Source organism: Nelumbo nucifera, chromosome 7, assembly GCF_055504915.1.
Source record: "Nelumbo nucifera cultivar China Antique chromosome 7, China Antique-T2T, whole genome shotgun sequence".
NCBI classification, from domain to species: Eukaryota; Viridiplantae; Streptophyta; class Magnoliopsida; order Proteales; family Nelumbonaceae; genus Nelumbo; species Nelumbo nucifera.
Window position 1 is genome coordinate 10,794,592 of NC_142655.1, and position 21,764 is coordinate 10,816,355.

Here is a 21,764-nt window from a genome sequence, read left to right on the forward strand (position 1 = left end):
AAAAATCAGCAACCTCACTTTCTTGGCAATCTACAACCAGATTCTAACTCTCCAAATCCTCTACTAACTAAGAATAAAAGTTCTCTAAACAATCAACAACTTATCTCTCCATACACTCTTCTAATCGAAAGGTGTATGGGAAAAGAAAGAAAAAACAAAAGGAAGGAAGACTTGCTCTGATACCAAGATGTGATTTAGTCCAATAAAATTCTGCAAAATAATTTCAGATTTAAACAAAGAAAGAAAAGGAAGAGGAAGACAAAAAGAAAGAAGAAGGGAGAAAAGAAGAGTTCAATGGTCTCCTCTTACACCTCTTAACTTTTATTAATCTTACTAAAATTGATCAAATTACAAGTCTGCCCTTAAGTGGGTGGCCAGCTCATCAATCTACTTAAAAAACATAAATAAGGATGGGCTACGCCCATTTGGCCCTATCTCTCTACACTCACCACCAGAAAAGAGAGGAAAGATAATGTCGAGATGCACCAGGGCAACAGATGCTTTCGCACCCTTTACTACCAATGATATTATATCAAAGTAGAGAAGCCAGAATCGAAAATATTATGGTTAAGGTTGCACGTTGGATCATAATAATGGATTTTTTGTATGGTTGCACCCTTAATTGATGATACTATTAGGAATTGGAAGCAAGTGGCATTATCCTCCTGGGTCAACAATTTTAGTCAATAACTAGGTGTCCTCCAACATCAAATCTGATAAAAATGAAGTTTGATGGATGCAGCATGGAGAATCCATCAAATGGATCTTAAGGGAAATCAAAATGTTGGCTTCAGAGTGAGAACAACTTTTAGATAAATACCAAGATCAGCCAAATAGCTGATGGTTTGGCAAAACATAGGATAAAGTAAGTCAAATATATTGGAGCTTAGTCCCCTAGGGTGGGAACTTTGTAAACAGATGAAATGTTTTAATATAGGTGGGTTGCCAAGGCTATCTATATATTTAGAGGTGCTTGGTACACTGCTATATGTATTACTTATTATACATATTTCAATGAAGTTCTGTTATTGATCTATGAAAGCTCACTATGAGAAAACAAGAGATTACATCATAGTTGGTTATTCCACACTAATCTAATGTCTTAAATAATCCTAATACTACTTATTTCAAAATTACAGCCATTTCCCTCCTTTACTTAAAAATACATAAAAGTCCCCATATGAGAAACAACATTGCAAATATATAGGAAGGGTTGGCTTCCCATATTTTGTTTATTTGTATGTATGCATTCTCATGTGCTTTTTTTTTTTTTTTTCTTTCATTTTGAACCAATGTAAGTGATATAATTACCTTTCAGAAATGGCTTGTGTAGATGAACTGTTCACTTTGTTGAGTTAAGTTTTCCTAGATCATTTTTGCCCGGACAACAAGGTTTAAAATGTCGATACAGGCCGATATGATGGTAGGGGCGTATCGGCCTGTATTGAAGCTTGCTCCCCCCTTTTTTCTTTGAAACTGATTCAGAGGGGTAGGTTTAAGGCTGGTCTACCCCCTGAACCAGGTCAGACCCCGATACGACCCCTGTAGGGGCATATCATTAAGCCACCAATACGATACGATACGATATGCCCGATGGGGTGTATCGTATTGAAATTTTGAACCTTGCCGGACAATAGAATTTGGACAGAGTCCTCCTTAGGGTTCTTCTCTTGCTCTTCATTTCTCAATGTCTTAATTCGGCCTACTGTTGTGCTTGTCTCCTTTCCTAGTAAAGAAGTGTGGTGTACTCCTATTCCACCAAAGGTTAGGGGCTTAGGGCATTTTGATGGGAAGTGGTTCTCCAAAAGATCAATACTATAGATGTGCTTCAAAGAAAAGGCTAGATTGGTGACTATCCCCATGTCTGTAGCCTTTGCTTGAGGAGTGGCGAGACGGTGACTCATCTATTAATCTCCTGTCCTTTTTGCTTCTTATGGGATTGGTTCTCCTCTCTCTTTGGTTGCAGGTGGAATGCCCCTTGTGTGAACCTTTTTGACTCTAGTTTCTTCTAGCAACCAAAGAAAAGGGGTAGGGTGATATGGAGAATAACGACAGTCATCCTATGGTCAATTTGTGAGGAGAGAAATAAATAGGATTTTCCAAGGGCAAGAAAAATCCAAGGAAGCACTTGGCAAGGGCATTACCATCAAGATTATATATTGGCTAAAATCTTTGCAACTTTTCAAGGACTTTTCCTTGCTTGATTTAATTAGAGGTTGGAATGCTCTAGTTGTTTCCTTTTCCTCTTTTCCCATAGTTCAGGAGAGTTGGTTCCCACTGCTATAGTTTAGGGTGAAATTGAATTTTGATGGAATCTCCCTAGGAAACCCAAGTCCTTTGGGAATTGGGGGTGTCTTCGGAGATGAAGAAGGAAGAATGTTGGCCCTATAATTGGGCCCAATTTGCTTCAAAAGAAGAGACCTAACAGTTGTTTTTCCCTTCATTGGGTTATACTCTATAAAGCTGATGGTGACACTTGCTTTCGCTTATTAATCTCCTATTTATTTGTTATAGATATTTGGGATTGGTTTCTTTGTTTGGGTGTAGGTGGTCCTCCCTACCGAATGTGCAAAGCTTGTTTGCCTCTACAACTTTTAGCTGGATGAAGAAAAGAGGAAGGATTTTGTGGAGGTGTGTATGGGCTGCTATTTGTTGGTTTATTTGGGAAGAAAAGAATACACGATTATTCTCAGAAAAGGCAAGAACTAAAGAAGCTATCATAGAAGTGGTCTTTGTTAGAGTCGACTATATAGGAGTAGTTTTGTCTTTTTAGTATATTATTAGTGTGGTTTAATGTCTTTATGTCCCATACTTAATTAGGGGAATAGTCTTTATGTACTTAATCAGAAACATATAAATACAATCTGGCTGACTAGAGAAAAGACCTCTGCTTCTCTAGATCGAACCAGTTTTCTTCTTCTTTCTCTTATCTCTCTCTTTCTTTTGCCTTTATTCTCTGCTAATCCAGGGCTGAAACCAGTACAGATTTGTTTTGTAACATGGTATCAAAGCCAATATAAACAGTTTAGGCTAACCCAGAATTTCTTGGTTCGTCTTTTGCCCTATTAAAATAGTGTCATACAATGGTTACATATATTTTGTAATTTTTGTTGACAATTATTCGAGGATGACATGGATTTATCTTATGAAAGAAAGGAGTGAAGTGTTTTCTATTTCCAAAAGTTTCATGCTGAAATCCGTACTCAATTTGGTGTGCCTATTAAAATCCTTCGTTCTGACAATGGTCGAGAATATTTTTATACATCTTTTCAACAATATTTGGAACAACATGGTATTATTTGTCAAACCTCATGCACTTACACCCCTCAACAAAGCGGGGTTATTGAAAGAAAGAACTGCCACCTCTTGGAAACTGTTCAGTCCCTTTTACACCATACAAACGTCCCCAAACGTTTTTGGAGTGATGCTGTACTTACATCTTGCTTTCTCATTAACCGGATGCCCATGTTTATCCTTGAAAGTCATTCTCCCTTCACCGTCTTATTTCCCTCTTTGTCTCCTTTCCCTGTCACTCCTAGGCTTTTTAGGTGTGTCTGCTTTGTTCATAATCTTGGGCCCAGAATGAACAAGTTAGATGCACGGTCTACTAAGTGTGTCTTTTTTGGCTATTCTAGAACCCAAAAAGGGTATAAGTATTATAATCCTAGTTCTCAATGTTCTTTTGCTTGAGTTGATTTTACGTTCTTTGAGTCTGTTTCTTATTTTTTTTTCGGGGATCGAAAAATGTCTCATCTTTTTCTCTGCCTCCACTTCTAGTTTTGGTTGCGGATCACATCCCTCTTGTTCTAGTTCCCATTCCAGTTGCACCTCAGTTGTTGTCTCTAGTGCAGTTCTGTGCTGAACGACCACCTATCAGACAAGTGTATACACATCGACAGGCACTGGCTCCTTCTCCAATCTCTTCACCATCAACAAATCCGATAGTTGTCTTAGCACTAGTTTCGCCCCCTCTCTCCGACCTTGACCTTCCCATTGCTTTGCGGAAAGGTAAACGTAGTTGCACTCTTCATCCCATTTCCAATTATGTTTCGGTATCTCACCTTTCTACCTCCCATCAGCAATTTGTTTCCTTGTTATCTTCTATTTCTGTTCCTAAGAATGTTTGAGAAGCCCTTACCTCCCCAGGATGGCGCCAAGCAATGGAAGAAGTCTCTACTTTGGCTCATAATCATACATGGGATCTCACCACTCTTCCTCTTGGAAAACATGTTGTGGGTTGTAAGTGGGTGTACATTGTCAAGTATCTCCCAGATGGTACTGTCGAGCGGTTGAAGGCTCAGTTGGTGGTAAAAGGGTATTCACAGCTATATGGCATTGACTACACAGAGACCTCTCCTATGGCTAAGATTAGTTCATTCCGTGTTTTGATTTCATTAGCTGCTATGTATGATTGGCCTTGATTTCAACTTGACATCAAGAATGCCTTTTTACATGGTGACCTTCTTGAGGAGGTTTACATGGAGCAACCACTAGGGTTTGTTGCTTAGGGGGAGGATGGTAAGGTGTGCATACTCAAGAAGGCTATTTATGGACTTAAATAGTCTCCATATGCATGGTTTAGTAGATTCAATGAATTGGTGAAAGACTTTGGCATGAGACAGTGTCAGGTTGATCATTCAGTATTCAACTATGATTCGTCTGTTGGGTAGATTTTGTTGTTGGTATATGTAGATGACATTGTCATCACATGTAATGACAAATTACGAATTAACAAGTTGAAGACATTCTTGCAAGATCACTTCCAAACAAAGGACCTTGGGAAGTTAAAATACTTCTTGGGGATAGAGGTAACGAGATCTAAGCATGGTATTAATCTATGCCGGCAGAAGTATGTTCTTGATTTGTTGGATGGGACAAGTTTATTAGGTGCTAAACCAGTTGAAACACACATAGAACCGAATATCAAGTTAAGTAGTGATGTAGGTGAGGAGTTTGAGGACCTAGGAAGGTACTGAAGGCTAGTAGGGAAGTTGAATTATCTAACCATTACTCGACTAGATATATCTTTTGTAGTCAGTGTAGTAAGTTAGTTCATGCAAAATCCTCGAGTTCCACATTGGGGTGCAGTTTTAAGGATTGTCCAGTATTTGGAGGGAGCTCTAGGTCGTGGTTTGTTATATAAGGATGGAGGAAATCTTGAGATAGAGGGATATATAGATGCTGATTGGGCTGGTTTAATATCTGACAGGAGGTCGACTATGGGGTACTGTACCTTTCTTGGAGGCAATTTGGTGACATGGAAGAGTAAGAAGCAGATTGTGGTAGCAAGGAGTAGTGTAGAAGCTATATATAGAACCATGGCACACACTGCATGTGAACTAGTATAGTTGAAGAACCTTATACAAGAGATGGGATATACAATTGATCGCCCCATGAAGCTTTATTGTGACAACCAAGCTGCAGTCCACATTTCATCTAATCCGGTTTTCCATGAGAGAACAAAGCACATAGAAGTTGACTCTCACTTTGTGAGAGAGAAGGTGCTCAGTGGAGTAATAAGTACTGAATATGTAAACATAGGAAACCAATGGGCAGACTTGTTCACTAAGGGGTTGAGTTGGGGAAGAGTGAATTACATTTGTGACAAGCTGGGACTATATGATATATACTCACCAGCTTGAGGGGGAGTGTTAGAGTTGACTATATAGGGGTAGTTTTGTCTTTTCAGTATATTATTAGTGTGGTGTAATGTCTATTATGTCAAGTTTAAGTTATATGTCCCATACTTAATTAGGGGCATAAGAGTCCTTATGTACTTAATCAGAAACATATAAATACAATCTGGCTGACTAGAGAAAAGATCTTTGCTTCTCTAGATTGAACCAATTTTTTCCTCCCTTTCTTCTTTCTCTCTTCTATCTCTTTCTTTTGCCTTTATTATTTGCTAATCTAGGGCTGAAACCAGTACAGATTTGTTCTGTAACAGTCTTCAATAGAGTAGTACATTGGGTGTATATCAAGTTAAGGAATTGGAAGATTTCTTAAGGAATCGAAAGGAAATTGCTTCTTCAGCCTCGGTTAAGAATGTTTTAATTCCTTCTTGGACCGTCCCCTTCAAACAATGGGTGTATATCAAGTTAAATATTGGTGGGAGTTGTATTGGAAATTGTAGTGAGAATGGGCCAAATGGGCCTTAGTGTTCTTTATTTCTTTTAAGTAGTTTTTAAAAGTTTTGTTTCTTAGTTATGGGCCTTATGGACCTTCTTTTATTCTTTAATTATTTTTTTAGTGCTGGCCACCCCATTAAGGGCATCCAAGTAATTGTACTCAGACTTAGAATTATTAATAAAAGTGATGAAAGGGGGCTAGAGAGAGGTTCGAATTCTTTATTAGGGGTCATTTTGGTTGGATTGAATTTTGGAACCTCTGGAAGGGGTGGTTGAAGTTTCTCTCCTTCTCCCAATCCCGCAGGACCCTATGAAACCCTAATTTTGGGGGGTTGAAATGTTGTTCTTTGCTTAGAATATTGAATCTAGCCTAGTAAAGCCCTAATTTGAATTTTATTTGCATCCGTTTACTCAATGGAGACAACTGGAGGAGAGACCAAATATTCCGTAGATTCTGTGTTTGGACATGGGGGGCAGTGGAGAATCTTTTTGGGGTTATGGCTACTGCGAAGCTAAATGGGACCAATTATTTAGCTTGATCTCAATCTATTAAGATACATGTGTGTAGTAGAGGAAAATGGGGTTATGTTACCAGGAGCAAAACGAAACTAGAGGAGGATGATCCTCTATGAAAGGTGGATGCAGGAAAACCACACAGTAGTGGGTTGGTTAGTGAATTCTATGCAACCACACATTAGTTAGCATTACCTACGGATGGAAACTGCAAAAGAAGTGTGGGATAGTGTCACAAAGACCTATTTCCCAAAAGCTTAATGTTGCTCGAGCCTACAAATTGAAGCATGATGTGAATAATCTTAAACAGGGGGAGAAGCCCTTAGTAGTCTACTTCTCTATGCTGAAATCTCGTTGGCAAGAGATTGATCTGATGGAGACTATTGTTTGGGGTTGCACAAATGATGCAGAAACATATAGGAGGTTGGTGGAGAGAAATCGGGTCTTTGAGTTCCTCACTGGACTCAACTCAGAGTATGATATTGTGAGGCAGAATGTTTTAGCAAAGGATGAGGTGACTTTGCTTAAGGCATATGCTATGGTGAGCAATGAGGAGAGTAGAAGACAGGTTCGGTCTGTTGAGCTGCAGGTTGATCACTATGTTAATGTTGGGATGAAGCCAAAGGTTAGCACTGGAAAGAAAGATGTTATTTGTGAATACTGCAAAAAGCCTAAACACACTAAAGACACATGTTGGAAGTTGTATCCAGAGCTCGTTCTTGCTAGATTCAAGAAATAAAATGGTGGAAAAGGTAGAAATGCAAATGTAGCCACCTCTTTACAAGGTGAACAAGGATAGGGTGGAGAAAAGTCAGTTGGAGAACAACTTGCAACCGCTAGGGCTCAATATGAGAAGTATGGCCGAATCATCATCCACTTGGAGTCCACTGCTACAGTTTCTTCAGAGACTATTCCTTCCTCTACATATGCTCGCTCAAGTATTTGTGCCACTACGCATCATGCTTCTATCTCAGGTACTCATAAAACCCCTTGGTTAATTGATTCTAGTGCTTCTGACCATGTGACCAATGTTTCATAGTTATTCACCTCTTACCAACTTCTTTTTGGACAGGGTAAGATATCCCTTGCTGATGGCTCCCCAACCCCTATCACGGGAAAGGGTGACATTAAGACCTCTAATGCCCTAACCTTATCATTTGTTCTTCATGTACCTAAACTTAATACCAATTTGCTTTCAGTTAGTAATTTGACTAAATCCCTAAATTGCAGTGTGACATTTTTTCCTTCATATTGTGTTTTTCACGACATGGAATCTCAAAAGGTGATTGGGAGTGGCCATGAGGCAAATGGGATCTATCTATTAGACATGCCTGAGCAGAGCCAAGTACAACCTAAGATAATTGCATTTGTTTCAGTCCACAAGTCATATTATGTTATGTCATAGTCGTTTGGGTCATTTTTCCTTTTCTTCATTGTGAGTCTTGTGAGTTCTCAAAGCATTGTAAGAGCACTTATGCTTCAAGTAATAAAAGACCAACTATTCCTTTTAATATTGTTCACTCTGATGTGTGGGGGCCTTACCATTTACCGTGTATGGGTGGGTATAAATATTTCATCCTATTTATTGATGATTTTTCACTATATACTTGGATTTACCTTATGCGCTCTCGGGCTGGAGTGCCGAACTTGTGCAATAGTTCCATGAACACATACTCAATTTAATACCCGCATCAAAATATTCTGGTCAAACAATGCTAAGGAATATTTTGAGAAGCACCTTACCTCCAATCTTGAGAAGTTTGGGGTTATTCATCAGAGTTCTTCTGCCCGCAGTCCACAACAAAATGGAGTAGCAGAGAGGATAAACAAACACATTGTGGAATTTGCAAGGAGCATTCTTTTTGCTACCCATATTTTTGTAAAGTTTTGCGGTGATGCAGTTATAACAGCTACCTACCTTATTAACCACATGCCTTCTCAAGTCTTGGGGTTAATCTCCTTTCGGAGTCCTCTTTCCTGATGTTGAGATTTTCTCTATTTCTCTAAGGGTCTTTGGTTGCACTTATTATGTCCACATTCCCAGTTCCAAAAGACACAAGTTTGACCCAAAGGGTCAAAAGTGTATCTTCATTGGTTATGCCTCCACACAGAAAGGGTACTATTGTTTTGATCCCATTAGTGGCACCTAGTTTGTTTCCATGGGTGTCACCTTTGTAGAGTCGGTTTGTTTTTATAGCCATCCTTATGAGGGGGAGAGATCCCTTGAGTCCCCATCCTACTATGCCTTTCTAAACACCTTTCCTACATCTTGTTGTCCCCATCCTACTATGCCTTTCTAGCCTTCATTTCCTCTCAATCCATCCCAAAGTCTATTTCAGAAGCCTTAGCCACACTAGATTGGAGGGATGCTATGAGTATTGAAATAGGTGCAATACTTGGGATATTGTTGACTTGCCAGCTGGGAGTCTATTTCAGAAGCCTTAGCCACACTAGATTGGAGTCTATTTCCTCTCAATCATCCATAAAAACAATACTTGGGATATTGTTGACTTGCCAGCTGGGAAAGAACCTGCTAGGTGCAAGTGGGTTTTCACTATCAAGTGTCATGTAGATGGGTCAATTGAGAAGTATAAGGCTCGACTTGTTGCCAAGGGATATACCCAGGTATATGGGATAGATTACACTAAGACCTTTTCTCCAGTTGCTAAGATGACTTCGGTGAGAGTTCTTTTATCCTTAGCAGTGAGCTATGATTGGCCTCTGTATCAATTTGATGTTAAGAATGTATTCCTGAATGGTGATCTCACTGAAGGGGTATATATGTCCCTTCCTCTTGGTATATATGGCAAGGAAATGTAGGATAAGGTGTGTAGATTGAAGAAATCACTTTATGGCCTGAAACAATCTCCATGTGCTTGGTTTGATAGGTTTAGACCTGTTCTTGTTCAGTTTGGCTACACTTAGACCAATCAGATCATACCCTCTTTGTTAAGAGAAAAGGCACTATGGTGACATTTCTTATAGTTTATGTAGATGATATTGTGGTTACTGGTAGTGATATAGAAGAAGTTAGTGCTCTCAAGAAGTTTCTCAGTTCTGAATTTGAAATTAAAGATTTAGGGGAGTTGCGGTATTTTCTGGGCATTGAGGTTGCTAGGTCCAAGGAAGGTATCTTTATTTGTCATCGGAAGTATGTGCTAGACCTTATTGAGACTAGAAAACTTGGAGCTAAACCTACCTCTACCCCTATTGATGTGTATCATAAACTCTTAGTTAATGATGGAGAACTTTTAGCTGATAGGGGAGTGTTTCAGAAATTACTGTGAGTGTCATCAGCTAGTTCATGCATGCTCCCAGAGACAAATATTTTTCTGCTGCAGAAAGGGTGTTATACTACCTTAAGGGAACCCCCGGGAAGGGTTTATTATTTTCTAAACATGGACACATGAAGGTAGAAGCATATATAGATGCTGATTGGGCAGGAAATGTGGATGGTAGGAGATCCACATTTGGATATTGTTCTATGGTAGCTGGAAATATTGTTTTTTGGAGAAGCAAAAAACAATAAGTGGTTGCTAGATCTTCAACTAAGGTAGAGTATAGAGCTATGGTCCATGGTGTTTCTGAGTTGTTATGGCTTGAATCTCTCCTTAGTGAGATGTGTGTTTCATGTGACGAGCCACTAATGTTGTATTGTGATAACCAAGCTATTATTAGCATTGCTCACAACTCAGTTCAACATGATAGAACTAAGCACATTGAGGTAGACCAACACTTTATATGGGAGAGAAAGGCTTCAGGAGAGGTGTGCAACCTTTCATTGCATCTGAAGAGCAGCTAGCAGATTTTTTAACTAAGGGAGTCTCAAAGGCAAAGCTTCAACGTTATGTAATCTAGCTGGGCATGATTGACATCTATGCTCAGCTTGAGGGAGAGTGTAGTGAGAATGGGCGTTAGTGTTCTTTATTTCTTTTAAGTAGTATTTAAAAGTTATGTTTCTTAGTTATGGGCGTTATGGGCCTTCTTTTATTTTCTTTAATTATTTCTTTAGTGCTGGCCGCCCTATAAAGGGCATCCAAGTAATTGTACTCAGACTTAGAATTATTAATAAGAGTGATGAAAGGGGGCTAGAGAGAGAGGTTCGAATTCTTCTTTTCTCTCTTCCCTTCTTTTCTTCTTTCACAACCTATTGCTAAAAATTCTTTCTTTTTCGTTCTCTTTTTCTCTTTTCTTCTTTACTTGCATTATCTGAATTACTGTAGGTGTAATTTTCAACTCCAAGGCCGCTAGGAATTGGAGATGTTTTTAGGGATGGGGGAAGTTCATTGCCCTCTTTTTAGTTCCAATTGGAGAAGCTGACTCTCTAAGGGCCAAAGTAATGACAGTTTTGGAAGGGGTTAAGAGGGCAAAGGAGATGGACATTCGCAAACTAATCATAGAAGGTGGCTCCAAGCTAGTGGTGGGATGGTTGAATGATGAGAGGAGCAGTTTCTGGAATTACAACAATGAAAGGAAAAAGGTTCAAGTGGTTAACACAAGATATTGAAGTTAAAGCAGTTTGGGTCAAAAGAAATTCCAATACCATAGCTGATGGGCTAGCAAAGCAAGGGGTGAATAGGGATGTAATGTTTTGGGCTCAATTGTAATTGCTAACTTTCTTGTTTTTTGGTTTGTTTGTACCTTTCTGGGAGAGCTAAGAGAGTTTATCTCTCCCTGTTCCTTCTTGGCTTTGTTTCTTAATAAAGCTATTGTTATTGATAAAAAAAAGGGTGGATGCAAGCAAGAAACTTACGAATGTGGTCCCTCAGACAACCGCTAAGAGAAATTTTGAGTTTAGCAAGGGAGCTTGGGGTGCAATTTAGATGGGCAAGAAGGTCAGAAAATGGAATGGCTGACACTTGAGCTAAGCAAGGAGTCAATGGGGATGCTTTGTTTTGGGCTTATTTGTTAGGCTGATATTGTTTTTGGTTCCTCCAACCATCCTTTGGGTGGTGACAATTGTACTCTTTACTTAACTTCATCAATGAAAGTTATTGTTTCCTATTAAAAAAAAAAAAGAAAACCTTTGACTGTCAAGCATGAGAATGTGCGTTCTAGTTTGGGAGTGGTTACTTTGTGCAAAAAATGCCAAAGTTTGGGACCTTATCCAATCCACCCCTTTCAAGATCCTAGATAGCTGGGACCAATATTGAGTAATGACCTTTTTTAATTCATCATCATATCATCATTCAAGCCTTATCCCAACTATATGGGGTTCGCAGTCGCTACATGAAACCTGTTTTGACTACATGACCATTTTTCATTTTTTAATTACCTTTCTAAAAATATGTAGTTATCAAGCGCATCATGGCTAACTCTTAATAACTACAAGAGGAGTATTGGAGATCAAGAACATCATTGCTTCAACTTGGAGACAATTATTAATAACTACAAGAAAAGAATTATGCTTAAAGTAGTGTTAGAATAGGTAGGTCTAATTGTCAACCATGCCAATGGGTCTTCACAAAATAGTCGTCAAGGTGTTGCCTAGGCATCACTTGGATGCTTTTGACTTATAGCATCAAGGCATCTGTCTAGGTGCCTAGGCAAGAAAAATCACAAGGCACCTTACTATAATCTCATTACTATGGCTACATCTTTACTAATATGTGTGTTAATGCATTCTATTATAAACTTTATATTATATCATTCTTTACTTTGTTTTAATGTTTTACTATTGAAATTTAAATGATCCAAGGTTTTTGAGAAGAGACAAAGAGAAAAAAAAAAGAGAAGAATAAGGACTTTTCTTATTCTTTTGTTTTTCTATTCTCTCTCTCTCTCACACACACACACATTAAATAGAACAGTATCTCTGCCCTTGTTCTTTTTCTCTTTTACTTACTCTTTATCTTAAGTTTTAATCATTTTAAAATTATATCCTTCTTTGGCTGCTAATTTGATATAAAATTGCTCTATTAAATACTTGATGATATTAGTATTATTTTTGAAAACATTGAAATTAATATATTTAAAATACTGTTGTCTTTTAGATATGATGATTTTCCATGTTTGTGAGAAAGAATTTCTATTTTTTTGTCAATTACCTAGATGCCGTGACAACTATGCTTCACAAGACAACCTCAAGTTGTCATTGCCAGTTCTGCAATTCCTATGGTTGCTACTTACAAGAATTCAGAAATGTATGACTGATATGGCATCTGATTTGTATTTTTAACAGACACCAATGAACACAAATTTGTCTGGATGGGTCCAAAGTTAACCTTTCATGCCAATTGTGTGACACCTGTGATTGCTGGAGTGTTTAGAAATGTATTATTTACATAACAATTTATTCATTCTTTTCAACAGGCATCAGTCGGGATAAATTTGCTTTGGATACTAACTATTGGAAAGAACAAGTTCGCCAGTATTGGAAGCTGATGAACATTGACAAGTCAGAGATTCGAAACATCATGGACATGAATGCTAATTGTGGTGGATTTGCTGTAGCCTTGAGTACCCTCCCTGTTTGGGTGATGAACATAGTTCCTGTTAGTATGAATAATACCCTGTCTGCTATTTACAACCGGGGTTTGATAGGTTCTTTTCATGACTGGTAAGTTTTCATCATCTGTTGTGTATTGCCATGATGTAATAACTTATTGAAGAAATTACTATAATACTATTTGGTAGCCCTAATATTTGTTCTGACATCAGGTGTGAACCCTTCTCAACATACCCACGAACATATGATTTATTGCATGCCTACCATCTCTTTTCTCACTACAAAGTCCAAGGAGAAGGTTGCTTATTAGAAGACATCATGCTAGAGATGGATCGTATTATTCGTCCTCAAGTAAGAAGAATTCTTGAGTTAAATGTTTTTCTTTTTTCTTTTTCCTTTGACTTGTTGATGCTTAGGCCATTTCCTTCAGTGTGGATCAGATATATTGGGCACCTCAAATATGTAGTATTATCCCTCCTCATAGGCAGAAGACTGGTAGAATAGGAATAGGAGACTAAAAAGATAATAATAGATTACTGCCAAATCCTGCTTTCAGTAGATGAAAGTCATATTCTCATCTTGAGGAATCCAATTTAATTAGATCCCTGGTAGGAGATCAGTTAGTAGGAAGTTTAAGGATGCAGAGGTTCCAATGGCTATAAGGGACATGGAGTAAGGGGAGACAGATCTAGATCTTGATAGTTTTTGGCTTCTTTTAAAGAAGAAAATGAAAAATGTTGAAGAATGAAGAAGATGACGTCAAGTGGGAAAGAAAAAACATCAAATTGATCTATAGTTTGAAGATAACTTGTTTTTATATCATTGGCTTGCTAATGATTTTGTGCTCCTAAGTCATATTGGGATGATATAATTGGAGTCAAAATAATCAAGACCAGCATAGCTTGAAGATCAAGTAGTGTTTATATTGGTCATTTCAGCTAATCTCAGGGGGCAAGGGTCTGAGGTAGCTAAGGAGTGACATTTTATTGGATGAAACCACTCAGTTAAATAGTAACATAGATTTGATTATAGTGGTTAATAAAAAAGTTGAAGTTGCAAAAGGGTTGATTCTGTTCTTTTTTCTTTGTTGGGTAGGGAAGAATTTTCAAGAGAACCAGGATTACCAAGTCTACTACAATCAAAGTTGAGTTTTAAATGTTGACCCCTAGGTAGTTCCCAACTCCTTTGGCATACCAGTCTTTTAGTAGATTACCTGGACACCACCCCAACCTCTTAATATATCATTGACTGAAAATGAGCAAAGATGTTCTTCAGCCAATGCACTACTTTAATTTTGATGCTTTCAAGGAGGACTCTTCCCATCAAACAATGGACTCTATTAAATACTTATTATATTAGTATTATATTTTAGAATATTGTATTACTCAGGAACGGGACTCTTGAGTGTGGTAATGGCAGCATTTTATTTATTTTTTTTGATAAATTCCTTCTACACAGGTTTAGTAGGAAGAAATAGAGTTTCTTTCCCTGTTAAGGCTGTCTGGCGCAACTTGGCTCCAACAAGGGTCAAATTTTCGTGTGGGTGGTATTATTGGACAAATGTTTGACAAAGGACAATCTTGTAAGGTGTGGCATGGCTTTGGATAACTCTCTTTGCCCTTTATGTGAGCAGCAGCTGGTATCCTCAGGCCACCAAGGCAATACCGCTTATGTGATGCTGCCTCAAGTTAGTTGAATTCATGGAATGACAGGTACAGGGCATGAGTAAAAATAGGCAGATTGCTGTGATCAATTTTTGGCTTTTGCTATCTTGTGGGCTATTTGGTTAGAGAGAATGCTTGGATTTTTGAGGCAAAGATAAAGCCCAGTGGAAACTGTGATCAATTTTTCTTTTGATGTTCTAAGAGCTTACTCTCCATTCAAATAGTGTTTTTTTTTTTAGCAGAGAATTAAGCCTTTCTTTTTTTTGTAATGTGGCGTATTGTACAAATTCTCTTTGTACATGGGCAGCTTGTACACATTTTTTATATTAATACAAATTACTTTAGCTTTTGAAAGATATATATATATATATATATTGAAATTAATAAATTTGAAATTCTTTTATCTTTTAGATGTGATGATTTGCCATGCATTGAGATAATTTTTCTTATTTCAATTAGTATGCATGCTGAATGGTATATATAACTAGGGAACTAGCCAATGTCTAGTTCTTTGTTTTATAAAATTCTTATTGTCTATGTCACTTAGGTGACCCACTGTCACCAAGAATCGCCCAGATTTTTTTTTTTTTTTTGAGAAGTATCAATTCATTAAAAGGAAAAGTACAACCAGAGGCTGTACAATTGAGGTACAAAGATAGCACTCAAACTACAAAACCAATGGGAGATACAAACAGGCTTTTAAAGTCAAAAAGAGAACTGTAAAAAGAACTGTCAACTTTTAGCTGAATCGAAGACCAGGAAAACAGCTTCCCCACAGTCTTCTGCCACACTTTCTCTTCTTGACAGCTTTTGTTTTGAAATATCCTTGAATTTCTTTCTTGCCATATTGACCATAACACAGCACCTGGAATCAGATACCATAGAACTTTCCCTTTCTTGCTTAGACCTTGTACCCTCTAATTGTTGACAAAATCAGCCATTGGTTCTGGGCAACAACCTCAGATAGAAAAAATTCTGAGAATCCTCACTCATATTTTGTGAGTGAAGCTGCAATGCAGTAACAGGTGGTCAACAGTCTCATCATCACTGTTGCACAAGACACATCTTTTAGAATCAATCACCACACCCCTCCTAACCAGGTTGTCTCTAGTAGGAATCTTATTCAGGAAAGCAGCCCAAATAAAAAAAGAGGCCTTTGATGGAATGTGTTTGCACCATATTATATGCGCACGAAATTCCAGATCTTCCTCTTGGACCAGTTTACCATAGAAAGATTTCACCAAGAGCTGGCCTATGCTATCTGCAACGCAAAACCTTTTTTCTACTGCATTAGTGTCGATTTGAGTGTTGTACAACCTTTGAAGAAGCCTACTAAATGGTTCGATCTCCCAATCATTCAAAGCCCTTCTGAAAAGAGGACTCCAGACAAGCATCCCATTTTGAGACTGGACATATTCAGCTACTTTTGCCTCCTTGTTTGTTGCATTTGCAAATAATTCTGGGAAATCATCCATTAGCGTATTGTTTCCACTCCAACGATCCAACGAGAAATTAACTGTAGTACCTCTTCCCATTACAAATTTGATTTCCTTGCTGAAAGTATTATAGCTTTTTTTCAATTCCCTTCCAAACTGAACAATCATACGACTGATTTGCATCACTAGGGACCCAAACTTCACGAATTGTACCATATTTTGCTTCAATTACTCTCCTTCACAAGCAGTTCCCTTGGTTACCAAACCTCCAAAACCACTTGCCAAGTAAGGCTAAATTCATTTCCCGAATTCTTCTAATTCCCAGCCCTCCGTTCTTTTTTTGTTTACACACCTTATCCCAGTTATGGTGGGGGGGGAGCTTTAGAAGACATCTTAACCTTATTCTCTGGGTCGGCAGGTTACAGAAATTCCATAAGGGCAGAACTTTTGGCAGCCTTGCAAGGGCTGAAGTTGGCAAATGAACTAGATTTCAACATTTGATAATTGAAGGAGATCCCAAAGTGGTGGTAGGATGCCTGCAAAATGGGGATAGGGATCCATGGTTATTAAGGAGCTAAAAGAGTTAAAGCACAATAGGCAATCCATTTCAGTTGCGTTCATAGATCTGTAAATGGGTTAGCAGATTCTTTGGCAAAGCAGGGGGCGAACAGGGTGAATTTATTATGGGGCACTAGGTGAATTATCTGATACAATTATGATCTTTTGGTCATACCAATCTCTAGAAATCCCCCCCACCCCCCCCCAAAAAAAAAAAAAGAAGATAGAAAAAAAAAAAACTCAGTTTCTGGAACTTCTCAGGCTTTCTGAGTAACTGACAAAGCAGACTTTTCATGCAAAACATGCTTGGAGCCCTATCAAATTTGGCCACTCCTTACAGCCACACACTCCTATGCCTTTGCAGAAAATTTCACAAAGAAATTTAAAACATTAGTTTTCATCAAATCCTTACTTTTCGTAACCTTGGGTTAAACCTACAGTTCATTGTGGTTGAACCCAAGAACCTGAACAGACCCCAATCCTTCTATTAGCCCAGTGCCATCCCTAAACTTAAAATGAATCCATTGCCAAGCCCCTATGAACAGTAGTTTCTCAGTTTACTAGCCTCTTATTGTGCCTGTTATACATCAATTTGATATTAAAGAACCTTTTTGCTAGAATTCCTTATCCATCCTATTTTTTTTTATGGCTAACTGTAAAAATCTATTGATATAGGAGAAAAGAAAGAATATGTATAATGTATTCAACGGCCTTGTAAGATGCACTCACCACTCTACCCTCATGCACTATATTCCCCCTCCCCCCCCCCCACCCCTTTTTTTTTATAAATTAACCACAGGTTACAATTGAGTCCAATGCAGTTCTTCCCTATTAATCATTTGTTTGGCTAGACCATCAACCAGCCCATTAGCCGATCTATGGAGCCAATGAAATCCAATCACCCTTTCATTGGCTAGCTGTTTAATCTCCCTTATTACATATCTATATTTCCATATCCCTTAGCCATCCTAGATCGTGGCTGTTAATGCATTCTCCTCATTTTTTCATTTTTTTTCAAAAGTGTCCTCTAATGTTTGGCACTACAATGTAAGGGAGAAAAGATTCCATATTTGACAATAGATAATGTGGAAAAGAGAGAAAGCTCTGTATTTATTTATACAAACAGACAGACATTATCAGACAGCAAAAAGAGGACAGTGCTTGTGGGATGGATGGAGTATTAGGATATCTTGTTTTTCCCTCTAGCTGAAAAGGTAGAGTATAATTGTATTTCTTCAAAAGGTGTGGTGGAATGTATGACTAAAATGAGATCTCTCGAAATTCCTAAAATAGGAAAAAGGGAAGAAAGAAAAGCTGTGGTGGAGTGGTGGGTGTTGGTTTCAGTTGTGCAGTGTGATGCTGAATGTGGGTATAGGTGTTTTCTTTGGGTTAAGGGAGGTGGTCTGTAGGTTGCTTGTCAAATTTGGGGTTTGGTGGGTCTTTTGCAGGTCGGCGTTCTCCTTAGCTTTTCTATATGTTCTTTTGCGCACTTTTTGTCTTGTTTCCTTTCCCTCTTCTCTGTTTACATCCTGTGTACACTCTACCTTTTTAATATATTGCTTTAAGATTCCAACCAAGAAAAAGAACTCCTCAAAAGGACAGAAGGAAAGATTATCTATGGTTTATTTCAATAGTAAAGTAAAAGTGAAAACTTTATTAATCATAGAAATTGTACTTGAATTGGGTTCAGTGATGACACCCCAACCCTGGAAAAGACATAAGTCAGCATAACCATCATTGTTCATTTCCAGGACAGTCCTAAAGTTGTCCAAAATGGGCCCCAAAGGTGCCTCTTTGTACATCAGCAAACTCTGGATGCAAAAGAATTCAATCCAGAACCATATTACCATGGGGCATAATCTCTAATGGTTCTTCTGAACATTCTTGAAAAGTCTATTGTTTCTTTCCTTCCATATGCACCAAATTACCACAAATGGGATGCTGCTTCAAAAGATTTTAGCTTTCTTGCTCTCTTGAGTTTTTGGCCAAGTTGCAAAAATCTCCTTTGAAGTTAAATGCTGCTACCCACTTCTTCTAAATAGGGAGAAGAAAATCCCAAATGGATATTTTTAGCTGCACAAAATGAAGGATGTCTTGAGTCTTCTCTGTTGCTCTAGCACAAACAGCAGATGCTAGGTAATTGGAAACCCCTTCTCTTCAAATTATCTATAGGGAGCAAACCATTTCATAGCTACCAGCTAAGCAAAACTGTCCACCCTAGGTGGAATTGAGTTTACTCCATATGCCTTTTAACTCAGTTTTGTAGTTTACTCCATATGCCTTTTAACTCAGTTTTGTTCACCTGATTGTAGATTAGTGCATTATAAATGACTTTTTTTTTTATAAATATGCATTATCAAAAAATGACTTCACTGTAAATTATGTTATTGCATCCTTTCCACCAACTCATATCTGGTTCACCTGGAAAGGTTACTTCCTTTTCTAGCATTTTAAGCAAACAAAATTGACTTCTCTCTCCAGCAATGTTCTTCTTAAATTTGAACACCAAATAACTCTATCACTCCTGATTTCAAAGTATTGAATCATTGTGATTTTCTTCTCACTATCTGTAAAGTCTGTGGTAAAGATCAGAGTATGCCAACTATGCTCCAACCCTCCTCCCAAAAGCAGATTCTAGACACATCTCCGGATTTAAACTTAGTCAAATTTTGAAACACTTGCTGAAAGCACATGATCCCCTTCCACACCAACACACCATGAAGAGACTGTTTTTATAGCCTTGCTAGGGACTGCTTCCTTTGATGTTGTTGGTCAATTCCCAACCATACAGGCATTTGTATCACCTCCAACCAGCAATAAGATTGCAAAAGAGAAAATATTCAGAAAGATTTTTTTTTTCTCTTTTGCTTACATACAGATTTGGGAAATACCATTTGAAACCAAATTCTATGAGTGGCCACTTTTTGAAAAAAAATGCTATAGGTTGGAAAAATGTTCCTTTTTTATCATTTGACCCCCCAGATTCCTCCAGAAAGTTTATTCAAATAATTGTGCTAAATTCATTATGTAAGTAGTTTGCAGTCTCATTTACTTTAGGACACAAGCAAGATAGGTTGGAGAGATTCATTTTAGTTTTGAAAGGCTGGTCCTTTGTTGGATATTTGCTTATTATGTTGCCCATATTATGATGGCAATCCTAGAGGACCTTGGCAGACTCCGAGTCTGCTCAAAAAGATATTCAGCAATAGGATTGATTATTTTCAGCCTGGTCCAGACTGGAAATTCCGGGCTTGGGCCTAGTTTTCTTGTCCAGGCCTGCATCAGGCCCAGCCTGCACACACACTGCAGGCCTCAGAGGTATCAGTGCCTCTGGCATACGCCTCAGGGCATTTTGGGGGCGCCTCGCCTGGAGGCACACCTCCAGGTATATGCCTCCCACCTATTAAAACACTGTTTTTGAATAAATTCTAGGAGGTTAGAAAATGCTTACTTTTTTTCTTTCTTTTGTTCCTTCTTTCTTTTTGCTATTAAAAATCAAGTGCTTCATTGAAGCTATGTTGATTTGGAAACCAAAATTATGATGCCCAAATATGGCAAAAAATGGCTTGACAAGGTGTCAGAACTGAAATTTACACTATCAATTGAGTATCTGATACAAAATAGCATCCATGCACCCAAAATATTGGTTTTAGTTAGTTAAGAGTCAAATTTAGGTTTTATGTATGGGAGTTGAATTGATGATGTGGACTGTGTGATTTTGGTTATGTTTTTGAATATGTTAGGGATATTGTTTCTGCCATTTTTGCTGTCTTAGGTCTTTAGTTCCAAAAAGAGGAAATAAAAATGATAAGAGAAAGGAACAAAGAACAAAAACCCAAGGTCAGCTTCAAAAAGTAGATATTGTTTCCACCTATAGAAATCTGTTTCTGTCAAGGGCTTTATATTCTGTTACACTTTAACATTATATAATTTGATATTTGTATTTGTATCTTACTAGAAGATTTGCTGGGACTTGTGTAAATGTTGTCTGAAGTGATGTTTACTTTCATGATTTTTGGGCATTTGATATCATCTCCAATAATTTTCAAGCTCACAATCTGAAGTTTGAATGATTTCTTATCAATCCTAAATGTGCAGGGATTTATTATTATCAGAGACGAGGAATCCATTGTCTCAAGAATCAAAGACATTGCCCCAAAATTTCTTTGGAATGTCCAATTACACGAGTTAGAAGATGAGCAACAAAAAAAGCAACCTCTTCTAATTTGCAGAAAGATGTTCTGGGCAATTGTTTGAGGTATAACCAGCATTTTATGCCAAGGAGGTATTGTTGTGTGCACTCACAACTAGGTTTCTAGTATTATGTCCCTGCTGAAATTTTGATATGTTATTTCCTAGATCCGGCCCCCATTCTTTTGACTTTCACCTGTTGTCTGATCCTTCTTTTATCTGTAGATGTTCTAAAATTATAAGTTTCCTATTTTATTAGCAACTGTGGGAATGTATCTTCAAGTATGAGTGTAGCCATTTAGTGAAAAATGCCAAGTATTATGTTATGTGCCTTAGGGGAACTCACCCCTAAAAGCTAGCTGTTAGAGGGAGGGAACCCAAGCACATATATACCACACAACAGTATCCCATACTACCGATGTGGGATATCTCACATTAGCATCCCATACTACCAACGTGGGACAAAGGGATCGTAACAGATTAAGTCTGTATCTAGTCTATCCCTGCCAAGATCCCAGACTGCTAGAACCATCATTTAGTAATGGCCCTTTAATCAAGAATTTTGTAAAGAAAGATCTGAAGCCAAAAAGGTATTTTGCATCATATTACCCTCCACATTCAAAAGCATTGGAACCAAGGTTCAAAGTATCAATACGATACGCGTTTCAGCAGTATCAATCGGTACTTAGAAACACCCAAAACTCTTTTTTTTAGTTTTTTTTCAAATTTTGGTTTTTTGGGAAGCTAAAAACATGTTTTTTTTAATTAAAAAAAGTTGGGGTTCCGAAACCCTGGAAACAGGTGTTTCGGATCGTATCGTTTTCAA

General features: G+C 37.9%; 1 protein-coding gene across 4 annotated transcripts in view; it reads left to right on the forward strand.

Moving 5' to 3' along the window:
* LOC104608861 (S-adenosyl-L-methionine-dependent methyltransferases superfamily protein) overlaps positions 1-21,764 on the forward strand; it is a 66,528-nt gene that overhangs the window by 32,372 nt on the left and 12,392 nt on the right. For 3 of the 4 annotated variants that reach the window (XM_010274974.3, XM_010274975.3, XM_010274971.3), the window contains exons 5-7: positions 12,954-13,200; positions 13,302-13,440; positions 20,846-21,005. In XM_010274974.3, the coding sequence (XP_010273276.1) occupies positions 12,954-13,200; positions 13,302-13,440; positions 20,846-21,004 (545 nt within the window). In that variant the 3' untranslated portion in view covers position 21,005. Of the gene's footprint in view, positions 1-12,953; positions 13,201-13,301; positions 13,441-20,845; positions 21,033-21,764 lie in introns of all 4 variants that reach the window. The other variant, XM_010274970.3, reaches the window with a different exon arrangement.